The sequence below is a fragment of the Mustela lutreola genome, chromosome 5 (assembly GCF_030435805.1).
Source record: "Mustela lutreola isolate mMusLut2 chromosome 5, mMusLut2.pri, whole genome shotgun sequence".
NCBI classification, from domain to species: domain Eukaryota; kingdom Metazoa; phylum Chordata; class Mammalia; order Carnivora; family Mustelidae; genus Mustela; species Mustela lutreola.
In genome coordinates, this window is record NC_081294.1 from 152,258,067 (window position 1) to 152,284,947 (window position 26,881).

Sequence of the window (26,881 nt, forward strand, 5' to 3'; positions counted from 1 at the left end):
GTTCTTGTTTCTCCTGGTGAACTTTTATAGTCTTCTCCAAAGGGATTCTGGATAAATTTTGTTAAAATTCGTTTTAAGGGATTAAAAAAAGCTTTTCCAGTTCTGGTAAATAGATGCCTTTTTTTGTTGTTGTTCAGGAAAGTTTTGCTGAGAGTTCACGTGAATAGGGACAGAAGGAAATTGGGTGGATATGGTCCCACTGCCCTTTGCAGAGGATAGTTTACTGCTGGGAGGTCAGATTTCCACACCTCCATTCTCTGACCAGCCTCTAAGGATTAGTTCTAACAGGCTTTAAGTTGCATTTTAAAAGCATATGGTTCTATTGCCTACGCATAATTATTTCATCTCCTTTGCAGGCGTTCATGCCTTTTTTCTTTTCTTTTCTTTTCCTTTTTTAAGAAACATTTAGCATATTTCTTTGAATATAAGGTTAACAGTAATCTTAGGGCCCACAATTATCTGATATACTTCCAAGACACCGAAACTGCAGCAAGCTGTAATTGCAAGATGCCACGGACAGATGCTAAAAATCTGTAAGACGATTGTGTGTCTTAGAATCACCGAAAGAGGGTTAGCTTGTCACTGAAATGGTGCTCTAAGGAACACAGTTTGGGAAATGCTGCCTTTCCCCATCCGTATGGAGTACAATGCTGGCTGTGGACAGAACCAGACTTGACAGCCAAGGGCTCTAGGTTCCTATGACTCCGTGTGTTCTGGGAGATCTCGTCTGATGTCCTCCATGCTTCCTCCCTGGTGTGGGAAGACCCTCCAGGAGACTGATAGGTAGGAGGCACGAGAAGGGGAAGCAGTTGTGGTGTTTATGGCACTTTTCTCCTTCAACGACCGGGAAAGTGTCTCGGTCTTTTCTGAGTATGTGTGTATGTGTGTGTATAAATTTTTTTGCCCTGAAATGAGTATGAAGCAGACTTGTTCAAATTTCAGAGTTATTTGCTTTGTCTGTTTTAATGACAACATAGACTTTGAAATCAGTGGGACCAAACCCATAAGTCTTGGGTCTGTCTTTTATGAGCAGTCACACGCGGGCAGAGGCAGGTGGGACACCTGTCTCCCCTAAAGGGAGCAGCCTTTGAATGATCCAGACAGCCTGGGCCAGAGAGAGCTCAGTCCAGCGTGCTCAGAGGAAGGGTCCCAGAGATCTGAAATCTGCCATCCTCCCTGCCCGCCTTGCCCTGAGAAAACAGCTGAAATGAGGGGCTGCATTAGGAATGGTGGTATTTAACCCTTCCCGTTTGATTATGCCAGCCCCGGGGAAGAAAGGCCTCACGGCTCAGCTACCTTGCATCAGAAGCGAAGAAGAATTCCACGGCCTTATCGCCAACGGCATGAAGGCAGGTCGAGCTGTCCAGCCTCTTCATCCTCGTTTTGCAGATGTTCTTCACATTCTCAAAATTGCCTGGCGGATGACAGAAAGGATCGCAAGCCCCATTAGACGGCTTTGTTTGAATAACATGAAGCAAGGCTCCAGCTTCCCCTCTGAATATGTGTGGGAGACGTTTGCAATTTTTAGCTCTGGCTGCGTCAGCCAAATCGTGCTGATGATCCCCAAATAGCGCAGAACCGCTGCAAGAGCATTTCAACGGCTGCAAACCAAACTGAACTAAGTCAGCACGCACCCCAGAGTGTGAACGCCTCTACAGGCTTCAGCCGCGTGCCGTTCCCCGGACTTGTGCGTGTCTTTGAAAATATCCAGGATAAAGAACTTTTGCAAAAAACAGCAGCGCTGAGTCTCCGCGGCAGGAAACCCTCTCCAGCCTGGAGCCCCGGGGGCAGGCTGGCCCCAGTGGAGGGAAAACGGGCTGTCTCCATGGGGGGCTGCCTGCCCTGGAGCCCCGTGGCCTTGTTCAAGCCCTTCTCGAAACACTTACGTGTCCTATACAAGATGGGGATCTGTTCCGTGGAGAGTTTGTATTTGCTCCGCACTCCAATGAGCAGGGGGCTGCCTCTCCTGCAGAGACAAGAGGCAGTCAAGGGACTTGTTGCCTTCCCCCAACCCTGGGGAAGGGCTAGATGGCATCTGAGCACTGAGGAGGGTTCCCTGCATCCAGCCGCCCCCCAGCCCCCGGGGCAAGTGTCCTCTTGAGATGCCACAGGATAGAGTCCTCCACCCCTGGAAGATACTCCCTGGCTTAGAGCCGGGACCAAAAGGCCAGCAGGAGAATTCCAGCTGGTTTCCATGGTACCACCCACCTGTCCAGGGAACCCACACCTGGTTAGGTCACAGAGGCTGAGACATTAGTAGGTCCGGGCAGCTGCAGGAATATTCAGTGTCTCCAGCTGGCCTCTATTTGCTGCCATCTCTAAAAAGTGGCATCCCCCATGGCCTAGGATCTGCCCCAAGATTCTCTCCCCACTCCCTGCCTATCCCCTCTCCCAATGCTTTTGCCTGACTCAGTTGTTCTCCAGCTTTGGGGGCATTATAATGACTGGCTTTGGATCTGCCCAACTTTGGGGGCCACTGAACATGCCTTCAAGGGGGTGGTCTTGCTGCCCTGAGTGATACTTCATGTGTCACAGTTTCAAACCTCTGACCTGCGGAAAGGTGGACTCCATCACAAAGGGGACAGTGCCTTGGGGAATTCCTACAGCTGACCTGAGTGAGTACCTAGCACCCAGGTTTCCTTTCCCAATCCCCCTCTGGCTTCTCCAAGTGAGGGCACAAGATCTGTGGCTTTAAAGAAGGTGCTGTGAGCCCCTTGAGTATTTTGGACCATCTTTTATTATATCTAAAGATATAATGTACCTTTAAAAAATATAAAATATAAAGAGATAGGGGCGCTTGGGTGGCATAGTGGATTAAGCATCTGACTCTGGGTTCTGGCTCAGGTCATGATCTAGGGGTCCTGAGACTGAGCCGCACATGGGCTCTGCGCTCAGCATTGAGTCTGCTTGGGATTCTCTCCCTCTCTGCCCCTCCCCCCACTCCTGCACGCGCACGCACACACTCTCTCTCTAATAAATAAATAAACAAATCTAAAGCAAAGAGGAGACACGATTCTAGGTCTAATGGGGATCCAGCTTAAACAGCCTTTATAATACTGACAATGAGAAGATACTGTGGTTATCTAATTTTCTTGGCAAAAGTCTCTCCCAGATTTTATGTCGTAGATTGAGCTCTGTGGTTTCTCCCAGCCTTGCCACCAAGAATGCTCCCAAGACATCCCAAAGATTGTTCTGGGGGTTACAGAGCCACTAGCTGAAGCCAATTTAGAAACATACGTTCTTCACACTGCCACCTTCTCCGTTCATTTAAAATGGCAATACCAGGATAACACCAGATTTCTAAATTTGATAGGGATCCAGGCGTCTCTTACAATTCTACGACTGAAGGAGGTAACTGCTGTCCATTAGGTCCTAGCCTAGAAAGAAACTGAATCATGGTACTTTCACATCACTTCTGGCCTAGGAGTCAGTGTGAGACAGTCTTGTCTCGTCACTGGGCATCTCCCAGGGCCACTGGGGCATTCCTGATGTCTTCTTGGAACCTTCAGAGTGAAGCCTGCCGCCCCCAGTGCACCTGGGGCACTGCAGAGCTGGGCCTCTGTCAATATCCTCACTCCTCGCCAGCCCTTGAAGTTCAAGGGGCACTGTGCTCGTGACCTTGCTCCAGGCTGTCTCCCATGCCTGGCACACAGCAGGTGTCTGCAATTACACAATGAAACAGCAGAAAGTACCACCACTGCCCCCCACCTCCCAACTTCCTGGCCTGCCTACAGATCCCTGCAGCACTGAGCTTACTCCGGGACCCTTGCTTTTTCGCTCATCTGGCTCCTTCTGCCGGACTCCCCTAGGCTGACACCTGCCCTCATGGCATTGTCCCCCACAATCCCCAACATAGAGCACCAAGACATTCTGCCCTACTGTTCTCTTGCACAGATGTCCAGTCCTTAAGAGCAGGACCAGATTGGGTGTCACTAGGTCCCCAGAACCCAGTGTAGAGTAAATGCTCAAAGAATATTAGTTGGATGGATGGAGGGAGGGATATGCAGATGGACAGATAGATGTGTGGATGGATGGTCAGACTGATGGTCTGGTGGATAATTAACTCATCTGAATATAAAAAACAGGACAACACTCACACCCTCACTTGAATGAATGCACACAGTGCTGGGGTCCTTGGGCCCTAACAGGGGGCCACAAGGGCTGACCCAGGCCCTGTTGGCTGATTTCTAGAACACCCATGCTGTGAAGGTGATGAACCTCTAGCTCAGGGCTTTCAAGGCCTCGGCAACAATTAATGTTCCTTTGTTCCTAGTTTCATGCTCATAATTTTGCTTACATTTTCTTGGTGTGTGTGTGTGTTTAAGATTTTATTTATTTATTTGCCAGACTGAGAGAGACAGAGCACAAGCAGGGGGAGCAGCAGGGTGGGACTCGATTCCAGGACCCTGGGATCATGACCTGAGCCGAAGGCAGACTCTTAACCTCACAGGCACCCCATTGCATACATTTTCTTTTTTCTTTCTTTCTTTTTTTTTTTTTTTTAAGGTTTTATTTATTTATTAACAGAGATCAAAAGTAGGCAGAGAGGCAGGCGGAGAGAGGGGGAAGCAGGCTTCCCACTGAGCAGAGAGCCTGATGTGGGGCTCGATCCTAGGACACTGAGATCATGACCCAATCTGAAGGCAGAGGCTTAACTCACTGAGCCACCCAGGTGCCCCACACTGCATACATCTTCTAAAGAGAACCTCGAGTACTGGTCTGGAACATGGATCTGCCCCTTGCTACATACAATTTTACTTTTACTTTAAATTTGTTGTCAACTTCTGAAAATCTAGAGCTTCCAAATAAAAATCCAACTTTCTGGTTTCTCTTGTAATAATCAGAAGCTGTGACCACAGATCTGGTGGGGATACCCAAGCCACAGCTGTCCCTTAGAGACTGCCTTCCGGTTTGTCAAACGCCCCACTTCTCCCCTGGGCAGCAAGCTAAGCAACTGCACGTTATTTATTTATTCTTGAAATGTCACTCTGTTGAGCCTCACCTGGTGGCAACGGCTTCTCCCGGGTAGTGGATGCTCTTGAAAACCAACGCAAAGGCCCCTTCCTGTGAACACAGCACACTAGAGTGAGGAACGACACGCTCTGGACCCACCAGTCTGGCCCACTGCCCCAGACAAGGGCCACTCCTCCTGCTGCGTGGGTCCTGGGGTCACTCCCTCAGGGGGCTGAGGGCAGGACAGTTCGTGCAGCATGATGGCAGGAGGAGAAAGGGAAAACAGCAGGTACCATGCTGAGGAACCAAAGCCCTCTGTACCTTAACTTTTTTTTTTTTAATTTAACCTTTTATTTTTTTTTTTAAAGATTTTATTTATTTATTAGAGAGACAGAGACAGAGACAGAGCATAAGCAGGGAGCGTGGCAGGCAGTGGGAGAGGAGCAGGGAGCCGGGTACAGGACTCAATCCCAGGACTCAGGGATCATGACCTGAGCCGAATGAAGGCAGATGCTTGACCCAGAGAGCCATCCAAGCGCCCCTGTGCTTTTTTAGCTTCTTACGTCAAGCATACCAGAATAGGTCTGGTTCTCTTAACTCACCAACTGCTGAATGACTCTTTCGACCAGTGTTGAAAATGTAATGTCCTCAGTTTCTCTGTTGTCAAACACATACTTAATTAGCTTGGCGATGGTCTCGGTATCTGTTTCTGACTCAAACTCGTACCCTTTGCTTTCCTGGAATATTTCGTGGGACAGAGTGTCAGATAACCGGCATTGAGTAACGCCGCTCCCTCTCCTCCCTTATGACCCACCCTGGCAGCGACTTCAGATAAGAACAAGGAAAACGGGGATCGGAAATGTCTGCCAGAAGCACAGAGCTCAGCACAGCTGAGTCATTCCAGTTATTCCCTGAGATCATCCTGCCTCAGAAGCCTGTCTCTGCCCTTAATCTGGACATTGCAAAAAAACAGTAGGCCAAATGATCAAAGATGTTGAGTCAAATCCACCCACATCCCAGCCCACACCACAACCTCTTCATACGTTAAACACTCGCCGTCTGTTTTCCCACCCCACATTCCATTTGGTGTATGAGTTGATGTGTTATGTCAACACTTTATGAAAGTGCAGACACATTAATAAGAAGTTCGTGTTCTTTGGCTTATGGGAATCTGCAATACACTGGAGGTACGTGCAAAGGCCCAGTTATCTTCTCCAGCAAGACATGGGGAGCTCGGCCAAGCCGGGACGACATTTATCCAACGCTCACATGTGACTGAGAGCGGGTCTCACTCAGCTCCCGCCTCTGTTTCCAGCGGGAAACGAGATGGTTGGAAAGTTCTCAGGGAAGACCACTTAACTTCCACGTCAACCCAGGGGAAGGATCTTACCAGAAACTTCCTCAGGTCTTTGTAATTTGTGATGATCCCGTTATGGATGACTACGAATTCTGGAAGAGAAGTATGGCGAAGACAGAAATGCTATGAGAAAGTGACATTCAAGCCAGAAATGAGGACAGTGGTCTGACAGCTTGAAACTCGGCAGCTCAGCTACCACCAGGTCTGCTGTGTAGCAAACATCACTGAGGCTGATGAGAGCTGATGACTACCATCTACCACCACCTCAGTTCAACCCCGAGGAAATGCACAGTTCTCTTCGGGTAAAGAGCACATACCTGCCTGACCTCGCACAGGGCTCTGACCTGTAGCCTACAGCATCCTCAAACACACTTTGGTATTTAGGTAAAATGGGGCAGGATGAAGTCTTCGGAATCTAGAAACTAGCCCAGGCAGTCCCAACCTGCTTTAGGCTCAATGAGGCCACAAGTTGGCAGTCCACATGCGTGCTTTGTTTGACCCACACTGCATTGTAAAAAGATTTAAGTTTAAAAATTTTGAACTTTCACTTAAAAATCCTGATTTTTCTCAGGGCACTTGGGTGGCTCATTGGGTTAAGTATCTGCCTTCGGCTCAGGTCATGATCCCAGGATCCTGGGATCAAGGCCCCATCAGGCTCCCTGCTCAGCAAGGAGTCTGCATCTCCCCCTGCCCCTTCCCACCATGCATTCAGGCTCTCTCTTGCTACCGAAGAAATAAAACCTGTTTTTTAAAAACTCTAGGGGAACGCAGGTGACTCAGTGGGTTCAGTGTCTGCCTTCAGCTCAGATCATGATCCTGGAGTCCCGGGATCAAGCCCTGCTTCGGGCTTCCTGCTCAGTGGGGAGTCTGCTTCTCTCTCTCCCCCTGCTGCTCCCCCACTCATCCTCTCTCTCCCACTCTCAGATAAATAATATCTTAAAATTAAATTAAATTATAAATCCTGATTTCTCACGGGAGGAAAAATCTGGCATCCTTGGGCTCACCCACATTCCTGTGTGGCCATGAGCACTTCTCTCTGCGGGATCTGCCTGTTGTGGCTTCTCCCACCTCCCTAAGCACCAGCAGCAAACCCTGCTCATGTCCAGCTACTCCCTGCATGGGGACCCCCTGGTCAACGCTGGCAAAGTGAGGGATACATCTGCTTAGTCACCACTGCATTTTCTCAACCAAAGGCTGTCGAGTAACTTGAAGGTCTAAAACCAGCCTGAGATTTTTTTGTTTCTGGGTAAGTAACCCCCATTCATCCTGAGCCCAGATGAGAGGAAGACCCTTTATTGATCTTAAGATTTACTATCCTTCAGTGAAACTTTGGGTCTTCAGGTTTTTTTTTTTTTTTCAGTACAGTATAGTCCTTTACTCTTTTTCATTATTTTTATCATTTCCTCCCTACTTTTTATTTTTTTTTTTCCTTTACAGTCTATTGTTTACTTTGGGGAGTTCACACAAAAACTGGGAGGACTCGGATAGAAAAGCCATTTTGGCAAATGCACTAGGTACAGCTGAATTCTATTACAGCCTTATGTTTTTGTTTTTCTTTTGTTTTGTTTTGTTTTTTACTTTATTTGTTCTGTTCTCTTCTTGGGGACACCCATAATGCACCTGTTGGATCTCTATTAACTGTGTCCGTATCCAACCACTTCTTATTTTTCCTACTGACTCCAACACGGTGTCTTCAGTCTACTTTCCGAACTCTGTCCCATTTTTTTCATTTCAGTCGATTGTCTCAACTTCTCATTGGTAGTTTGTTTCCCAGAATCTGTGTTTTCTTTGTGAGAACTCTGTAATTTTCTTGTATAATGCTGTTGCTAGCTATAAGCTTTTCTTCAAAATATGCTTTTCAGTCATCCCTGATGAGTTGCTAAAAAAATTCTACAAATCTTTGCTTATTTCTCATGTCGTTTGCAATTACTCATCCTGAGCCAGGGCAGGCATTTTCCACTTTGGGTGTGGGGGCGGGATCTGCTTGGAGCCTCCCTGCTTCAGGGGGACACAGAGTCATCGTCTACACTGAAGTGGGGGTTCACCTTATCACCTGGGGTGACATCTCAGCATACATGGTCTGGGGATCAGCCTCTTGTATCTGGCTTGGGATTTGGTGGATGCACATTCTAGATCCTCATGACCATGGGGTCTGCTGTCTGCTGTCTGCTTCCTGGATGTAGGGCACCTGCCCCAGCACAGGGATGCTTCAGGGCATGGACTAGATTCAAGGGTCAATCCCTAGCAAAAACTCACTACCCACGACCCCAGCTGTTCTGCCGAGCAGGGCACTTGGGGCACAGCCTTCCAAATTGGGCAGGATGAGCCACTGTTCCCAGGGGTAAAGGACACTGAGTTGGGAGGCGTCAGAGTCTCTCCTGTGCCCCAAACTCTATGACAATGAACGGCAGTGAGGCTTGCCATGTGCGTAGCTAAGTGCCTATCCATTAGCACTCAGAGCCTCAAAGACTCTGACGTCTCTGATTTCTACTCTAATATGGGGTTTGGTGAGGACTTGCATGATGCCAGGAGATGTCTTCAGGTGGGGGTCCCAGCTGACACCAGAGAGCATTCTCTCTGCTGGATACCCTCCCCCATCGTGCCCAGGTGTGGGTCAGTGGGGGCTTCTGGCTTGATCAGGTCTAACCTAGAAAGGAGACCCACTGGGATTTCCAGACCTACCAGGACATCCCCCATGAGAGGGACTGGGGAGCATTAAGAATGATGGCATGCAGAACTTTCCAGGGGGGCCCAGGCATAGGATGTGGATCCATGAGCTGGGGCTGCCCCAAGGGGATGGCTGGGAGAACTGAGGAGCCGGCAGCCCGCCAGACAGGGCCCGGTATCCTTGGGACGGTCCTGAGCAGTTTCCACGTCCCCGCTTTGTGACCGCGGATCGCTGCTTGTCAGTGGAACTCTAAGGTACCCCGAGCCCAGGTACCATACCTTCTAGTTTTTCAAGGGATGCCAGAAGTCTCGACTTCCAGGTATGATCATTCTCGGGCCTAAAACCCTGCAACGAGCCACATGGAGTGCTCTGGTGTTTGGAGGGAGCTCCTGGGCTGCTTGTCAGATCTCAAGCCTGTGGCAACCAAGGTGTCACCACAGGGCCCCAGACTGGAGTGGGCACCTCCGACATGAACCAGAATCAGCACCACCACAGCCCTGGCTCAAACCTCTCTCTTCAGGAGGGAAGGAAACCCACTCCTCCCTGAGGGCTCCTAGCCCTCCGGAACACCGCAGTCCCTTGTTGAAGAACAGTGCCCAGACTCTTCGACTCCTCTGCTGCCAAGTCCCACTCAGGCTGGGAGCCAGCAGCAGCCCCTGGAAGTGCCACTGTTTTCCTGGGGAGGTCAGCACCACCCAGGAGCGAGGCTGAGTTTGCTTCCTGTCTGGGGCTGGCTGCCACCCCCTGGGGATGGGTTCCTCAGGGAAGACAGGGCTGGGAGAGAAGCAAGCCAGCTGGGTATGGGGTTGGATCAAGGGCCAGGCAGAACCTTCTGGACTGGGGCGGAGGGGGGGCGGGTAAGGCCATGTTACATACCATTGCCTTTGTCTGAGCGTTGTGGATGGCTGTTGACAGCGTTGGGGACTCCATGGGTGGCCCAGCGCGTGTGGGCAATGCCGAAGTGGGTCTCAAACTCCACCTTTAAGTCCATGCTGTCTTGTTCTAGATCAAGGGAAAGAAGGCGTTGACACAATACCGTAGTTAGGGGGAGGCGACGTCATTATATGCACGGGCCTCAGCTACATAGAAAGCTACGTCCCACCTTCCACTGCGAGGGCCCCACTCTGGGGATTTCTGCCAGATCCCTGCTGCGGTTTACTCAGTCCTTACCAGTAACCTAACTCACTAACCAAAATGAGCTTCTTGGGAAAAAATAAAAAGGATCGCCATGATCAAGGAAATAGCAGTATCATCTGCCAGAAAAATGAAAATAAATATGTAAGTGCTGAATTTTTTTTAATATGCTCATGCCCCACCTCCTAAAAAAAAAAACAAAAAACAACCCATCCCACACCCTGAGAAACACAGTTTTACCATGTGGGCTGAATCCCCCTTCTGTTTACCGGCACTTGGATGAGCTCCTATTTTTAGTCTTGGGTATTGCTGGCATAAAAGGTTTTTAACTGACCCATAAGGCCTTTATCGCTCTGACCGGGCCTGTGGTCCACTTACTATAAAGTTCCTCATCAAGCGCCTTGACATTCCCTCTTTTCTTGACCAGCTGGATATATCGTTCTTTGACTTCGTTATTATGTCCATCGATGGCCACACCTGTGGTACACACACAATTTCTTTCTTTCTTTTTTTTTTTTTTTTTTTGGTATTGGCATTGAAGTTGTGTCTCCCACACCTCATTACAGAGTACGACCCTAGGAGAGGGCTGCAGAGCTCTGTGGACTTATCATTTCTTGTTTGCCAGGCGGGTAGCCTGGAAGAAAACTAGACAGTGTTGAGGACGTCGACTTGCAAAGAAGAGGCTGTGGAAACCTAGCGCGGGTCTAATCAGGGTGCAGCCCCGGAGGGCTGCCTGTGAGGGAGGCCCTTCCAGGGCCACCACAGAAGGCAGTGGGCTCACCGGAGGGCCTTCATCATGCTGTGCACTGGGCCCTGTGCTTTGGCTGGTGTCCCCCTTGCAACAGCATTCCTACAATCCTTCATTTGACTCACTTTCCATTAAGAATGAACAGAAGCATAAAATGATCTGGCTCTCCCTTTTTCCCCAGGCTGCTTACTTGAAAATGGGAAGCAGACTAACTACCCTCACAGAAGTGTGCAGCCACTGAGAAAGACCATCAGGCGATCCATTGTTGCTACAATGTCCACAACAGCCGAACCTAGATGTCCATCAACAGGTGAATGGATAAAGAAGATGTGGTATATATACACAATGGAATACTATGCAGCCATCAAAAGAAATGAAATCTTGTCATTTGCAACAAGTGGATGGAACTAGAGGGTATTATGCTGAGCAAAATAAAGTCAATCAGAGAAAGACAACTATCATATGATCTCACTGATATGAGGAATTTGAGAGGCAGGAAGGAAAAAATGAAACAAGATGGGATTGGGAGGGAGACAAACCATAAGAGACGCTTAACCTCACAAAACAAACTGAGGGTTGCTGCGGGGGGCAGGGAGAGGGTGGTGGGGTAATGGACACTGAGGAGGGTATGTGCTATGGTGAGTGCTGTGAAGTGTGTAAGCCTGATGATTCATAGACCTGTACCCCTGGGACAAATAATACCTTATATTTTAATTTTAAAAAAAGAAAAAAAGACCACTGGAAGAGTTTGGGATAATAGACAATGCAGTAGAGAGATGAAAACAGGACATCAAATTATAATTCTATAACAATAATCAGGTAAAAACAAAAAATACCTATGCACGACAACCCCTGCCACCCGCCCCCAGACCACCCTAACCTAACATAGGCCCAGCAGTGACCAAGACAGGGACGCAAAGATATTGACGGGAGGGCTTTGGGTGGAGTTTTCTTTCTTTTTTTTTTTCACTGTTATTTCTTCTTTCTACTTTTCTCTAGTTTTCGAGTTAAATAAACAAATGCGCTGTGTACACCGTAACAGCCTGTAGGACCTACCCGCGGAGTCGTAGCCTCTGTACTCAAGCCTCTGCAGGCCCTTAATGAGGGTCTCGAAAATCTCCTTCCTCGTCCGGGGCACTCTGTAGTTCATGTATGCGAAGATTCCTGTGAAAAGAGAGGAAAACCACACGTCTGTCAATCAGCTGGTCAGTGTTTGGGTAAAAAAACAGCTCTGGGGACCCAGGCACGGTGGCATGGCCTGACAGCTTCCTGGTTGCACGCGTGGCCTTCCCCTGACATATCCAAGAGCCATGCTCCCCGCCTGCTTCGGGACGCACCTGGCTCACAGCCCAGCCCATGACAAGAAGTCTCAGGAGGCATGTAAAGAACACATCAGACACCTTGGCCTGACAGTTCCCCCGCAGAGAATTTCTCCTACAGCTGTACTTTGTGACACGGCTTTCATTTAGAATAGCAAAGATCAGGGGTGCCTGGGCGGCTCAGTAGGTTAAGTGCCTGCTTTAGGCTCAGGTCATGATCTCAGGGTCCTGGATCGAGTCCTGTATCAGGCTCCCTGATCCACGATGAACCTGCTTCTCTTTTTCCTTCTGCTGTTCCCTCTGCTTGTGTGCTCTCACTCTCTCTCCTTCTCTCACAAATAAATAAACAAAATCTTTAAAAATATATATAACAGCAAAGATCAGCAAAACCTCCTGGCCACTTGGGAACGTCTGGAGTCCTCGTCTATGTGGACCTCTTGATCTGCACAGAACAGAACTGGGAAGAGTCCTCCTACAGCAGGTGAAACAGGGACTGAGACCTCAACACCTTTTTCCCACTTGCCCCTGTAGCCTGGAGCTTTAGCATCAATAAATGTTGCTTTTACAGTAGCAAAAATAAAACCACCTGTTGGCCTGCAGGGAATCCCTATCTTCAAGATAGATCTGCATGCCCAGAAGACTTTATGTGGCTGTATTTCTGTATTTGTATTTCAAAATACTATTTTCCCAAAAAGGGAGGAACAGTCGCCCTGTTGGTGTTCTCCCCAAACTCCTTTGCCCTGAGACTATGGACCCCTGGTCTGTCTCTGTCCCACCCTGCAAGCTCCTTATCCTGGCATCCCTCTTTCCTTTTGTCCACCCTGCCCCATTGAGGGGAATCTAACCTCCTCAAAGCTCAGCTCCCACCACCTCCCAGGACTGGCTCATCCCTCCCAGGCCCCCACCGGGAGTGCTCCCTGCTCTGGGCCACCCCTGTGCCCGCGCATCTTGGAATACCTTCATCCCCCGGTAAGAACACAGGCTGGCACATCTATCTTTATACTTCTCACTATGTCTTGGCACACCGTCCTTGTTCAATAAACGTATGTGGAGTAGAGTGACTGTAAATCTACTTTATTCAGGGAAGCAAGAGTATAGATCGTGAAGAATTCTGGCCTTCAGGAATATTCATAGTAACTCATCTTACTGAGGACTCACTACGTGCCAGGCACTCTGCCAAGCATTCCCACACGGATGTCAATCAAAGCTCCCATCAGTCCCTTTCTGGACCAGGAGCCCGGGAGGCTGTGACTTGACCTCAGGACTTAAAATGCCCTAACCACTGGGAAGTGTTGCCTCAGGGATGAATGAGATGAAAAGGCCTATTTCCCTAATTTTCATAATTTAACTTTAATTTTAAATTTTCTCGGGATGACACAAAGGTCTAACCAAGATTAAAACTTTGCCAGGTATCTGCACCCTCACGTTGACTGCACCATTATTTGCCATAGCCAAGGCATGGAAACAAGTGAAGTGTCCAACCATAGATGAATAGATCGAAGAATTATGGTATATATTTACAATGGACTATTCCTCGGCTGCAAAAAAAGAAGGAAATCCTGCCATTTGCAGCAACGCGGATGGAACTGGAGGGCATTAGGCTAAGCGAAGTAAGTCAGACAGAGCAAGATCAATACTGTATCATCTCATATGAGGAGTCTAAAAAAATCTCAAACTCATAGATACAGAGATCAGATTGGTGGTTGGCAGAAGCTGAGGTAGGGGGAGGCGGCATGGAGCAGGAGATGGGGGACCCTGGTAAAGATGGTCAAAACATACAAACTTCCAGTTATAAGGTAAGTAAGTCCAGGAGATGTAATGGATGGTGTGGTGACTTCAGTTAATAATGCTCTATTGTATATCTGAAAGTTGCTAAAAGAGTAGCTCTTTAAAGTCCTCCTCACAAGGAAAAAGTGTTAACTATATGAGGGGATGGATGTTCACTAATCTTTATTTTCCCCCCTGGGGATTTGTTTTATTTTATTTTTTTAAATTGACATACAATGTATTATTTGTTTCAGGGGTGCAGGTCTGTGATTCATTAGTCTTACACAATACACAGCTCTCTGCAACACACTGTCCGTCACTGTCCCCAATGTCCGTCACCCATCCCTCCCATCCACCCCCGATGTTTACTAATCTTACTGCAGCAATTGCTTCACAAACACACATAAACCAAATCACTTGGTACACCTGAAACGTATGCGATGATACACATCTAATCTATCTCAATAAAACTGGGAGGGGGCGAATGCCAGAGAGGAACCTCAGAAAGGACAACCTTCCTAAGGGAAACTGAAGGCTGAGCCCAATTATACACAAAACCTCCTGTAAAATCTCCAGTCATGAAAAAGATTAGATTCAAGCCCATCCAATGTTTCTGAATGAGTGATTCGACATCACTTAAAGGGATGTGATCATGGTCACAGCAGACAAATGTTAAACTGGCTAGAATTCATTCTAGAAGTAGTCAAAAGCAAGGCAATAAAACTAAACACTGCTAAAAATGATATTTTGCATGTTTATGTCCTGTATGTGTTACTTTACATGGGCTATATTTGCACTCAAGTATGAAAGTGCAGAATCTCTATATAAAAACATGCACCCTGTGCTTTCTGACCCGGGACAGATGCTTTCTTTTTAACCCGGCTGAGGATAATTTTGGCAGTCAGCTATTTTTGTGTTCCTGGCTGACTCGAGGTCAGGTGAGAGTCGCTGAGTCTGAGGTCTTATGTGCAATTTAGGCATACCCCCCTCGCCCCTCTTGGGTGAAGGAGCTGAGCGTCTGTGTCACACAGGAGCTCACACTACATACATACCCTACCCTTCGGACCTCAACACGTCTGGGCAGAGGACGTATTTTTGTCACCATACTCACTAAAAAAACCCCACCAAAACAAACAAACAAAAAAAACAATATCTACCTTCTAATGGAAACATTAAACAATTTTGAGCAGCTCTATTGGGCTCTAAGTCCCATACTGTAATACTTCCCCATTTAAAGTGTATAATTCAATGGTTTTCAGGACAGTTGGCCCTTAAAGAACACGGGATTGAACTGCCCAGGACCACCTTTTTTCTTTTTTTTAATAACTACAGTACTATACTGTAAATATATTTCTCTTCCTTATTTCCTCCCTTCCTTTCTCTCTTTCTTTTATTCCTCCTTCCTTTTTTTTTTAAGATTTGTTTATTTATTTGACACAGAAAGAGAACACAAGTGGGAAGGGGGCAGCAGGCAGAGGGAGAGGGAGAAGCGGGCTCCCCGCTGAGCAGGGAGCCCAATGAGGAGCTTGATCCCAGGACCCCTGGGATCATGACCAGAGCTGAAGGTAGCCACCCAACAGACTGAGCCACCCAGGCACTCCTCTTCCTTACGATTTTTTAAATAACATTGGCTTTTCTCTAGCTTACTTAATATGAGATATAGTACATGGTCCATTAACACACAGTCTATGTATTAATGCTTCTGGGTAAGGCTTCCACTTGATGGTAGCTAAGTTTTGGGGAATCAGAGTTACACATGAATTTTCAGTGGCATAGGGTGCTGGCACCCCTACCACCCCCATCGTTCAAGGTCAACCCTGTGTTCTCAGAGTCGACGGACCACTACTACAATCTAATGTTCGGGTGAAATTTTCATAACGTTAATTATTCTGCAAAAATATCAGAAAGTTCCCCGGGAGGACTCAGGTGAATTCCGGGCACCCTAAATGCCATGTAGGCATGAGAGATCACTGCGTGAAGGGGGGAGCCCCTCACAGGTCATTTTTGGAGTCTTCCCTGGCATCCCAGGAATCCTTCTAGAATTACAGCTGCACCTCACACAGGGGAGCCGACACTGCAGATGACTCAAAGGCCAGATACCAACTCAGGAGAGGTTTGCAATCTGAAATGCTTTCATGAGAGTGCTCCAAGGCGCTGTTTCTGATTCTCCCCTGTGAGTCCCCTTCCTCTGGGCCAAAGTGCACTTATGAAATCCTTCTGTCAGGCCTGGATGCTGCTGGAGGTGCCTCTGGCTCTCAGATCCTGACAGCAGTCTTCTTGGTGGGGAGGTCGGGGTGCTGGTTAAAGTGTCCTTGTCCTCAGGCCCACCAGCTGTGTCCGCACCCAGCCAGGAGGCTCCCAGCCACTCTTGCACAGTTTGGGAGAACCCTGTGGTGAGGGGGGCTGCCAAGGAGTGGTTTTCAAGGTCTTTGCGCAAGAAAGCATGAATCTAATTTCAGCATAAAATCTCCTGCATGCGGACATCTATTCAAGAAAGCTCTTTCATTAACTAAGCGGCATCCCTCTCCTCTCCAGCTCTCTCTTGGCAGGCTTTCCCCTGTACTCTCTGGAGATGAAGGGGGGTGGGAACAAAACCTCAGCATCGACACCAGGATCTTACTATTTTAGAAAAATAAAGAAATGGAGCAAAACTGCTCTCCCGGGCCTTTCTCTCATCATTCACATCAGAATTCCCTCCTGGAATCCCTACCATCGGTAACAAAAGCTACCCCCGAGACTCCATTTTTTACCTATGAGATCAGTTCAAACAGTTCGACGATCCAGCGAGAGCTTAAATTTGCGCACCCCTTCTGGAAGGCAATTGGACAAGCTTTCAGAATTAAAAATGTACACATCTGTGGACCAGAGCAGTTGCTAGGCATGGATCCAACCACTATCCCTGCAGAGGGGCGTGTGTGTGTGCACGAGGACGGTAGCTCAGCTCAGTGCTGTTTGCCGTCCTTGAAGATGGGGGACAGCCTGAGGCTTGGCAGGGACCAGGTAAGTGACAGCAGCACAGCCACATGGCGGGACCACCGTGGGACCACTCTTCCACAGAGAACAAGGTGAGGCTCTGCGTTCTCTTGGGAAGCAAGCTCCAAGATGAGTCAAGGGGAAAAAGCAGCTCGAAGAACATGCCTAAATTATGCAGGGAGGGGTGGGGAGACACAGACAGTATTTCTGGAAGGCCATCCAAGACCCTGGGGTGTGATGAGGGTGCAGTGGTTGCCTCGGAAGAGGGTATTGGATACAGGGCAGAAACTCCCTTTCTACTGCACATGTGCACTTTGTATGGTCACAATATTTTGCCACGTGACCATATACACTACCTTAGCATGTGCTGCTGCACATGTTAGACATTGGTAGACATGGGATTGTTATTGAGGGCAGTCTGACTTCCCTGACTGCTCTATGGCTCCAGGACCCCACTCACCCAGAAGAACCAGGGGCCACAAGAAGGAGAAAGCCCTATCTGAGCTCCCCTTCCAGCATGTAAAAGGATGGGCCCAAGGTCCCCCAAGGGTCCTCCCGCTCGTGGGGTTTGGGAGACACCAAGCAGCAGGTGCACGTGGCACCCAGGAAGCCAGTTCTTTCAGAACCTTATCTCGTCAGATCCTCCCCGGGTCTGGGGCCAAGGCTGCCGTTCCTGCGAACAGACAGGGCCCCTGTCTGGCTCCAAGGCCAAAGATCTGAGTAAGACACAGCTGGGTCTATGTGAGAGATTGTAGGGCATCTCCCTGTTGCCTCCCCACCAAAATCAGTGTAAACTCTGCCTTACAATCCTACCCCAAGGAGTGAGAAATACCTCACATAGAGAGAGACAGCTTACATCTATAGACAGATGCCCACCTCATCCCTGATGGGAAGACCTCTGACTGCCCTCCCCCCACCATAGGGCCCAGGGTCATGGTGACATCAGGAAGCTCCTCTAGGCCCCCACCAGACATTGCTGATTCCGACTCCACTTTCTCTGCCCATCCAGGCCGTGGCAATGACAGCAAGTCTGCCCCCCTGCTCCTCATATCCCTCCCTCCCTTGCACAGGCAGGTTGGTGAAATCCCAGAAATGTCTTGCCTTGGGACAGAGACTGTTGTGGCCTAACCAGCCCAGCTCAGCACATGTCCCATGCCCACACCCCACCCCGGCATCCAGAGTTTCCAAAGAGCTTTTCAGGGCCCTACTCTTAAATCTGAGGGGGAAGTGAGGGAGCAAAATGTCTAGAGGGAGAAAAGTCGAGATAAACTCCAGAAAAGGCTCCAGATGGGATGCAGGATGGAGACTAGCCCTTTGAAAGGGGACTGTGGCCCTTTCTGCCTGGCTCATCTTGAGGATCTGGGGGATTCTAGCACTCCCTCTGCAAAAGGGCTTGAGTGATTGTACAGGTGACTCAGGACCAAAGGCACCAAGACAAGGTCCTTCCACACACACAAGGGACGCTCAACCTCCAAGTGACAGATAATCCCCAGACACAGGGCCAGAACTAGGAGCAGTGAACTCCTGGAATCTTTCTAACCCCTGGAATGCCTGGGGTGGTGGGGAGGGGAGCAGGGGCTGCCTGAGGCCTAGAGGACAGGGGAAGAGGTCAAATTCACAGTGGGCAGGCTGGGGTCTGCATTCTGAAAATGTGGCTGTAGTTTTGGAAAATCTGTCCCTCCCTCCGAGCATCAGCTTCACAATGAAAGCCCTGTCCTCACTGTGAATGGGGGGTGGGGGGAGACAGTCCTGGGCAGAGATCCAGCCTGCGCCCCACTGGGGTGAGGACTCAGCCCCTGGGTCCACATCACCAGACAGCAAGACTGGGACCACCCCTTCCCCAGACCAAGGGTGATCCTTCCACCACCATCCCATGCTTCTCAGCATTGAAGGAGCTGACCTCCTTAGCCCTCGAGCCTAGGTCAAATTAGACTCTAGTCCAATTTTCAAGTAGGGTCACTCCCCACCCAGACAAAAGATGTGCATGCCAGTTGAACTTCTGTCTCAGAAAATTCCCGTGTGTGTGTGTGTGTGTTTGTGAGCGTGTGTCTATGTGTGTGTGTCTGAGTGTCAGGGGCGTGTGTGTGAGTGAGCATGTTGGTGTGCATCAATACATATGAGTACGTGTGGTGTGGGGATGTGTAGGAGTGTGAATGTGTTTGAGCATTGGATATGTGTGAGTTTGAGTGTTGAGTACATGCGATTATGAGTGTGAGCGTGAGCATGTATGGGTGTGAGAAAGTGTTTGAGGGTTGGGTGTGCGTATGTGGTGTGCTAGGAAATAGGACAGGCCTACTCTCTTGAGTGAGGCCCCAGGTCGGGGAGCCCACTGAGCTGTGGCCTCTCTGGGCAACACCATCTTGATGAAATGGGGACAATTGTGGCCACCTCCTCACAGAAGTGAGAGCAAAGGCAGAGATCCCACGCCAAGGTTCTCACAGTAAAGATATGGGGATCAGGGGCACCTGGGTGGCTCAGTGGGTTAAAGCCTCTACCTTCGGCTCAGGTCATGGTCCCAGGGTCCTAGGATCGAGCCCCGCATCGGGCTCCCTGCTCAGCAGGGAGCCTGCTTCCTCCTCTCTCTCTATCTGCCTGTCTCTCTGCCTACTTGTAATCTCTCTGTCAAACAAATAAATAAAACTATAAAAAAAAAAAAAAAAAAAGAGGGGCGCCTGGGTGGCTCAGTGGGTTGAGCCGCTGCCTTCGGCTCAGGTCATGATCTCAGGGTCTTGGAATCGAGTCCCGCATCGGGCTCTCTGCTCAGCAGGGAGCCTGCTTCCTTCTCTCTCTCTCTGCCTGCCTCTCAGTGTACTTGTGGTTTCTCTCTGTCAGATAAATAAATAAAATCTTTAAAAAAATAAAATAAAATAAAATAAAATAAATAAATAAATAAAAGACATGGGGATCGGAGGGCCTGGCTCAGGGTCAGGACAGCCTCTCCCTGCCTCTGGTCTCACTGGGACTCCATGGGTTAAAATTACCCCACCACAGGAATCCCTGTGATAACAGGAGACTCAGCTTCCTGCAGTAAACGTGTTGGCATTTCTATTTTTAATAAAAAAAAGTTCTTGGTGTCCCTGTCATTTTAGGATTTCATGAAGAGCAAAGGGAGAAGCAACATATACTCCAAAGTGTACTAAAAAATACTTTAAATGAAGTGTAAGTCTTGTTTAAGCTGCCAAAATTTGGCTATAAAAAATGATCAGATGATCAGATGAAAATTCTTTATTTTCACATCAGATAATCTCCCAGAAGTTTCTCTTTAGGGTGTTTGTTGCCTCAAATCCATCTTCCTTTATAAGCAAATTTCAAGAAATATAAAAACAATCTTTCTTTTTTTTTTTTTTTTTTTTAGATTTTTTATTTATTTATTTGACAGACAGATCACAAGTAGGCAGAGAGGCAGGCAGAGAGAGAGGAGGAAGCAGGCTCCTCGCTGAGCAGAGAGCCCGATGTGGGACTCGATCCCAGGACTCCGAGATCATGACCTGAGCTGAAGGCAGCGGCTTAACCCACTGAGCCACCCAGGCGCCCAAAAACAATCTTTCAATTTAAAAGTACTGCCTACTTGTGTTACGTCACAAAATTTCCAGAAGGTTCTTGTGAACTTGGGAAACCCCTGATGAATAAGACTGAGGGAGGAGTGGTGTGATGATGGGCAGGAGGAGGGGGACATGGGGGGATCACTTCCAGCGCTGAGCCCCTTTCCAGCTGGTTTCTGCGAAGCCCTCTGTCTGAATGCCCAGGGGAGTCCTGCTGGCAGGATCTGAGCTCCCGAGAGCCAACCGCATTCATCTCTTCTCAACTCCTTGCTTAGGGACCTCACACTCACACTGACGACCTGAAATTAGCCATCGCGAGCCGCTTGTCAAACATTTATCTGCACATCCCCAAGCAGGGGTTCTGTTTTGTAAGGTTCTTATAGCTTGGAGAGGTAGCAAGGCAAGTGACCTGACCCCAGAGTCTATGTCCCATCAACTCCAGCTTAGTCCCTTCTGTGGCATCCATCCATGAACTGGACCATTGTAGGGAGGAAAGGGGTGTCAAATATGATGGGGTTCCCTGTGCAGGAAGAAGTTTGGGGCAAAAGGGTGAGTTTTCTCCCATGTCATGTAATCTCCCTGGAAGTCTAAAATGAGAGACAGGCCCCCTAAGCACATGACAAGCTTTTGTGAAGACTGCCATGCAAGTGAATAGACCGTGTGTGTGTGTATCCCAGCCCCCCTTGATTCTGAGGGATAAAACCATGTCTGCTTCTTGCAGGGAAGAGATGAGTGGGAAGACTTAGAAGACATGGAGGGAGGGCAAGATGGAGTGAGTGCTGTATTTATATGACACAAGACCTGACTTCTAGAAAAGCTGTGAAAACTATTTGGTCGAACTGGGTTTGTGGTGCATGCTGGTGAAGAGAGAGTCTTTAACTGATGCCTACACTCACCTTCTGACTGTGGTGGGTCCAGTCTGCAAGTCCTGGGACCTGGGGACTTGGGTGTGCACATAGGGCACAGAGGGGATACCAATGGCCCTCAACTCAACATCCTTTTGGCCATATCCTGATGCCTGGGATTAGCAACACTGGGCGATTCTTGGGGAAGACACCTAAAAGCCAGAGCCCAACTATAGCAGGGTACATAATGGCCCTCAAAGACATCAGGTCCTAACCCTAGATTCTGTAAAAATATGTATATGGAAGAGGGTCTTTACAGATGCAGTTAAGTGAAAAATCTGGAGATGGGAGATTCTCCTGGATTATCCAGGTGAGCCCTAGATGCAATCACAAGTCTTATAAAAGGGAGGCAGAGGAAGATCTGACATGGAATGGGGGAAGGCGATGGGACCACAGAGGCACATAACGAAATAAGGAGACACACAGCCAAGGAATCCTGGCAGCCGTCACAAGCTGAAAGCAACAAGGAACAGATTCTTCTGTAGGGCATCCAGGAGAAAGAAAGGGCATCCAGGCCCCTTCTGACACTTTGATCTCAGCTCTGTCAAACTGACTTTTGGACTTCTGCTCTTCAAAACTGTGAGAAAATAAATTCATGTTGTTTTATACCAGCAACTTTGTGGTAATATCTTGCTGGCGGCCACTACTACACCAACTAAGACAAAAGGCAATGCATTCAAAGTGAGGGTTTTCGCTTCTACTAAGAACCAAGAATCTGTTCCTTCTCCAGAGCCAGCTTCACCCCCCGCCTCAAAGATGACTCAATGCAGTAAGTCATAAAGGATAGGGAAGCCTGAAGAATTCATGGACCAGAAGTGCAAGCCTCCTTGCCCAGTGTCCACGCATGCGCAGTCCCTGCTACCGTGCTCTTAAGACAGCCTGTGTCTTTAGCTGGACGCACCTGTCCCTCCCTGGCCCTCCTGCTTTCACTTCTCTCTCTGGAGCTCGTACTTGAGGCCAGGCTCTTGTGGCCCCGTTCCTGGCAAAGTCAGGGCTCCCCGCCTCGGCGATGCTGGGGTCTCAAGCTCAAACTGCACACAGGCCATCCTGTAATGTCAGTGAGTAAGGGACCTGAGCAGGAGAACCCGGGAAGCCTGCACCCATCATCCCAGGGGCCACGGTGCACTCTGCAGATGGATACACTCAGCAGTGCTCACCTTCTTCTTCTTCTTCTTCTTCTTCTTCTTTTTTTTCTTTCAAGAGAAGCTGAAAATCCCACCTCCTAATGTAAAATCTCCTGATTATGTCATTTGGTGGCTGTAAGAAATAGTTTGAGCCCTGGGTACCACACAGAAGGACGGGCACCCACTGTCTGGCACAGGTCCCAGGGTTCTCCCCGTCTGACAGCGTTTACCTAATGGGTTATCCCACCCCTGCTTGGTGACCACCTCTGCACCCCCTCTCTGACTTCTGGACCCTTCTCTGAGGGCAGGATCATGCCCCAGAGGCCCCAGGTTCTGACAAACACAGGACCTCTCCAGAAGCGGTCAGTCACTACTGAATGAGTGAAGAAGGAAGGAGAGAAGGAAAGTCAGCAAAATACCAGCAACTCTCAGATGTCAACAAAATCACCTCTGAGGGTCTGTGTCCCTCTGCTGTGCCCTCAGTGTGCTTGGAACTCTGAGCATCAACTGCTTAGTGTGCAGAGGTTCAGCTAGGACTGGGTCCGGCTTTCTGTAGGAGACCCGGGGAAGATGAGGGGGAGACTGGTCATTCTTAGCAACCGTTGGCCCCTGTCAGACCTCAGCCCTGGAGACTCCATCTCTGAGGAGGCTTCCAAGTGGCAGATCACAGTGGGGCGAACACCAGCCCAGAAAGAAGGCCTAAAACAACCCCTCCTGGACAGAGGTGGGCACAGACCTCTTCACGCCTCAGTGTTCCTGCACGGAAAGCGACAAGTAGCTCATTCCAGGAGCATCTTTGCAATTTCCACCCTATCCTTGCACCCAGTATGCAACCATTTCCTTAGTATTTTTCTAGAAAAGTGACGACGTTTCTGAAAGCCTAAATAAATGCACTACAAAAAGACACAGCCATGAAAAGAAAACCAGTATCACTTGCCATACATGTACAAGCCATCATCTGGGGAAAAAACAAAAAACAAATACCAGAATAACATGTTTAATTCTAGCCAGCTGCTGCTGTTGAGGTCTGAGCTCGGGACAATGTCCTCCTTGCAAGGAGTGCCTGGCAAGTGTAAGAGAGCTGTAAAAGACATCTTAGCACCCAGCTGAGACTTTCTCCTGGCTACTTGAAAAGGAAACAACTTTCCCATGTGGGAGTTGCACATGGCTCCCTGCCTTCACCGGGGTGTGCAGGGTGGGATCTGCTTGGGGGTGTGGGGGGCTAGGTAGTTACAGCCCAAAGCTCATCATTTCCTTAGGGGACAAAACATGTGCTGTCCCTTGAGAAAGCAGAACAAAACCCCAGATCAGGAGAGTTTGAGTCCATCTCTCTCCACTAGGCTCAAAGCACTGCAGAGAAAGCTGGATGCAGGTAGGAAGCAGGAAAGAAGGCTGGGGTGCTGGTGGAGGTGGGGCACAGGAGGGCATCTGAGAAGAGGAAGGAGGGAGGGTACCAGGGCCAGAGGGGCAGACCCTCCCAGAGCAAAGGTCTTAGTCCACCAGTCTGGCTCTAAGACCTCCCATCAAGGGCCTTGAATGCCGCACGGAGGGGTTCAGAACCCAAAGGGCTCTGGCAAAACCTCCACCTTTACCTCCTCTCTCTGCCCAGAAACACCCACAGGCGCCCTGAGATTTTTGCTGAAGGTTCAAGAATTTAAATTGATGCCTGCTTGGGCTGGGGGAGGCTGCATCCCAAAGCCAGCTGCGGATCCTTGGTAAGACGTTCGTTTTCACTTTCAGGAGCGACTGGCCTCAGAAACAAGGCCTGTATAGATCTTGGCCCAGGGCTGACCGCTGGCACATCCCACCCCACAGCCCTAGGCGAACTCAGACAGAGGCCTTTCATGGCTTCAAAAGTTCCACCAGGTCCTCCAGCCACAGGAGGCTGGAATGGGTAACTGAATCCTACTCAAGCTAAAAAAAAAAAAAAAAAAAAAGGCACAGTGACCTTTTGTCCCAGCAGAAGTTCCCCGCCGGCCCTCTCCCCAGCCAGCGGAGGCGGCCCAGCCAGGAGAGTAAGGAATTGCAGATGTGCGCGAAGGGCGGCAGCCGCCCTCCCCACCGCCCAGCCGCCCAGCCGTCTCCCGGGACAGCACCGTGTCGCCACGGTGTTCAGGACGCCCGAGCCCAGCCCTGCTCCTCATCCCGGATTCCCTCTCCCAGCTTCGCTCGAGGCTGCCTCTTCCCCAAGCCTCGCCGAGAGCCCTTTCAGCCAAGAGGCGGCAACACGGAATCAACCCTTCCAGGGACAGAGGTTCATTTTGGGACGCGAGGAGAACGCATAGGCCCTTCCCGAGGGCACGAGGGCTGCTCCCGACGCCACTGGGGCGAGTCCCGCGGGCTGCCCGGAGGGTGCAGGTGGGGCCGGCTCTCCTCGGTGGGGGCGGTGGGGTGAAAGCCGGGCTAGGCACTCCGCGCCCGGGATGCGTGAGCTTGCGCGTGGCCGCCTTTGTGGGCGACTTGGGGGCGCTTTCCGTACTGGACATGGGATGGGGGGTATGAACACTTCTGTATTATGAAGGTCCAGGCCCGGGACAGGACCAGTTCTGGCTCCTCTGGAGAGGGCTGGGCCGGGTCGTCCTGACCAAGTCCCGGACCGAGGGTGGACAGTCTCCTCTCCCACACCTCCCAGGAACAGCCACTCGGGGACCGGGGACAGGAGGGGACAGGCCCGGACGGTGATAGCCCCTAGTTCTAGGACGGGGGCAGATCGATGTCCCCGTCCCGCACCACCTCCGTGTCCCCGGCGCCCCGTTCTCGGCTCCAGGCGCCGAGAGGCTGGGGAGCGCGGAAGGCGCGCCCACCACACTCACCGCACATCGTGGCTGCTGCTCGTGCCCTTCGCGGCTCGGAGACTCTGCACGTTCTGGACACTCGGAATTCCGTGCGCGCCTGGCACTCCGCGGGCCTCGGCTCCCGCCGCCCAGCCTCCGGCCCTTTTAGCGTGGAGCCCTCCGCCAGAGGCGGGGCCGGGGCGGGGCCTCCTCCCGCCTGCCTGCTCCCCATTGGTCCCCGGTTGTCGTGACAACGACGGGAACTGGGCCCCCGGGAGGCAGGGAACCGGGTGAGGGGCGGTTACCGGCTCCCCCGGCGCGCGGGCCTCGGGTCCTGGACGTAGACTGGGGGCGGCAGACGATCTGAGATCAGATCCAGACTCAACACGATCTAGGCGTGGGCCCTTGGGCGGGGGACTGAGTCGCTCTGTGCTTCAGTTTCCCCGTCTGTAAAATGGGATAACAGTGGACCCTCACTACCGGGTCCTGGTGAGGATTAAGACAGTCTGTGTAAGGCACAGAGCACAACGTCACACGCCCTGCGCCTCCCCTGTGCGCCCCTCTCGGTGCAGGGCTCCTCCCAGGGCGCACGGGAGGCTTTCAAGCCTGGCCCTCCTCCCTGTGAAGAGGGAACTCTAGAGCCCCCCGGATAGATGAAAAACTGGGGCCTTTCGAGGTGGAAAGGGGCTTTGCCCTAACGGGGCGGCCAGAAGTGGCAAATTCTGGCAGTGGCAAAAGTCGAACCCAGGATTTACTGGAGAGATGGAACTGGAAGGCGGGGATTCCCCAGGCCGTGAGTGCAAAATGGGGCGACCCGGGGAGCCGCCCCCGCCCTGAGCCTCGCTGGCCCGTCTGTCCTCAGCGCACTGGCCCGCGCCAGCCAGGGGCTTCTTCGCCCGCCCACGATCCTGGAGCCCGAACCCGGCCCCCCGGTGAGTCACTGGGACCCGCGTTCCTCCGCCCTGGTTACTGGCCGTCTTCTCCCCTCCCTTCTGCTCTCCGGGCCTCGGTCTCCCGAGGAAGGTCACGAGAACTGGCCCAACATTTGCGTACTTTGAAGCCATCTGGTGTTTTTTATTTTACTTCAAAAAAAAAAAAAAATCTTGAAATTCTAAACAGATCCTCCCCAGTCGTGTTAGAGAACAAAACGAGGCTTTCTGCGTCTTGTCTGGGGCATTTTCCCCCGATGTAATCTCCCTCTAGCTTCACCATGGTTCTGCAGGTCCTTGTTTTCCCCATTTGGCCTCTGAGAATACTGAGGATCAGCGACAGTAAGGAAGGGGTTTGGTTGAGTCATTCTGTGGGGAAATAGTGGAGCCGGCTCTGGAGCAGCTGTGTCTGCCTCTCACCCTTCCCTGTGCAGGGTGGTACATTCATTCATTCATTCCTGAGCAGTGGCTTCATGCCTGTCCTGATGCTTAAGGGGACTTCATGATGAGTGAGAGTAATCCAGCCTGGGCACCTGCCTGCCACTTATGGAGTGGTAGGAGGGATACACTAATGTAGCCTCACACAGAGAGCAAGAAAATTCCAGGTGGGGTTGGCATTACAGGGCGGTGGGCAGGGTGGGTTGATGGGGAGGGTGCCAGGCTCTGCCTGGGGCTGGGCTGGGTCTGG

At 50.3% G+C, this 26,881-nt stretch overlaps 1 protein-coding gene across 1 annotated transcript in view; it reads right to left on the reverse strand.

Annotated features, from left to right (window-relative positions):
* Positions 1 to 25,437, reverse strand: part of GFPT2 (glutamine-fructose-6-phosphate transaminase 2) — a 42,879-nt gene extending 17,442 nt beyond the window's left edge. The window contains exons 1-9 of the mRNA XM_059175950.1: positions 25,304 to 25,437; positions 11,917 to 12,024; positions 10,491 to 10,589; positions 9,855 to 9,980; positions 6,344 to 6,402; positions 5,556 to 5,690; positions 5,003 to 5,064; positions 1,887 to 1,966; positions 1,297 to 1,414 (exon numbers count right to left, since the gene is read on the reverse strand). Of these exons, the coding sequence (XP_059031933.1) occupies positions 1,297 to 1,414; positions 1,887 to 1,966; positions 5,003 to 5,064; positions 5,556 to 5,690; positions 6,344 to 6,402; positions 9,855 to 9,980; positions 10,491 to 10,589; positions 11,917 to 12,024; positions 25,304 to 25,310 (794 nt within the window). The 5' untranslated portion in view covers positions 25,311 to 25,437. The remainder of the gene's footprint in view (positions 1 to 1,296; positions 1,415 to 1,886; positions 1,967 to 5,002; positions 5,065 to 5,555; positions 5,691 to 6,343; positions 6,403 to 9,854; positions 9,981 to 10,490; positions 10,590 to 11,916; positions 12,025 to 25,303) is intronic.
* Between the last annotated feature and the right edge of the window lie 1,444 nt (positions 25,438 to 26,881).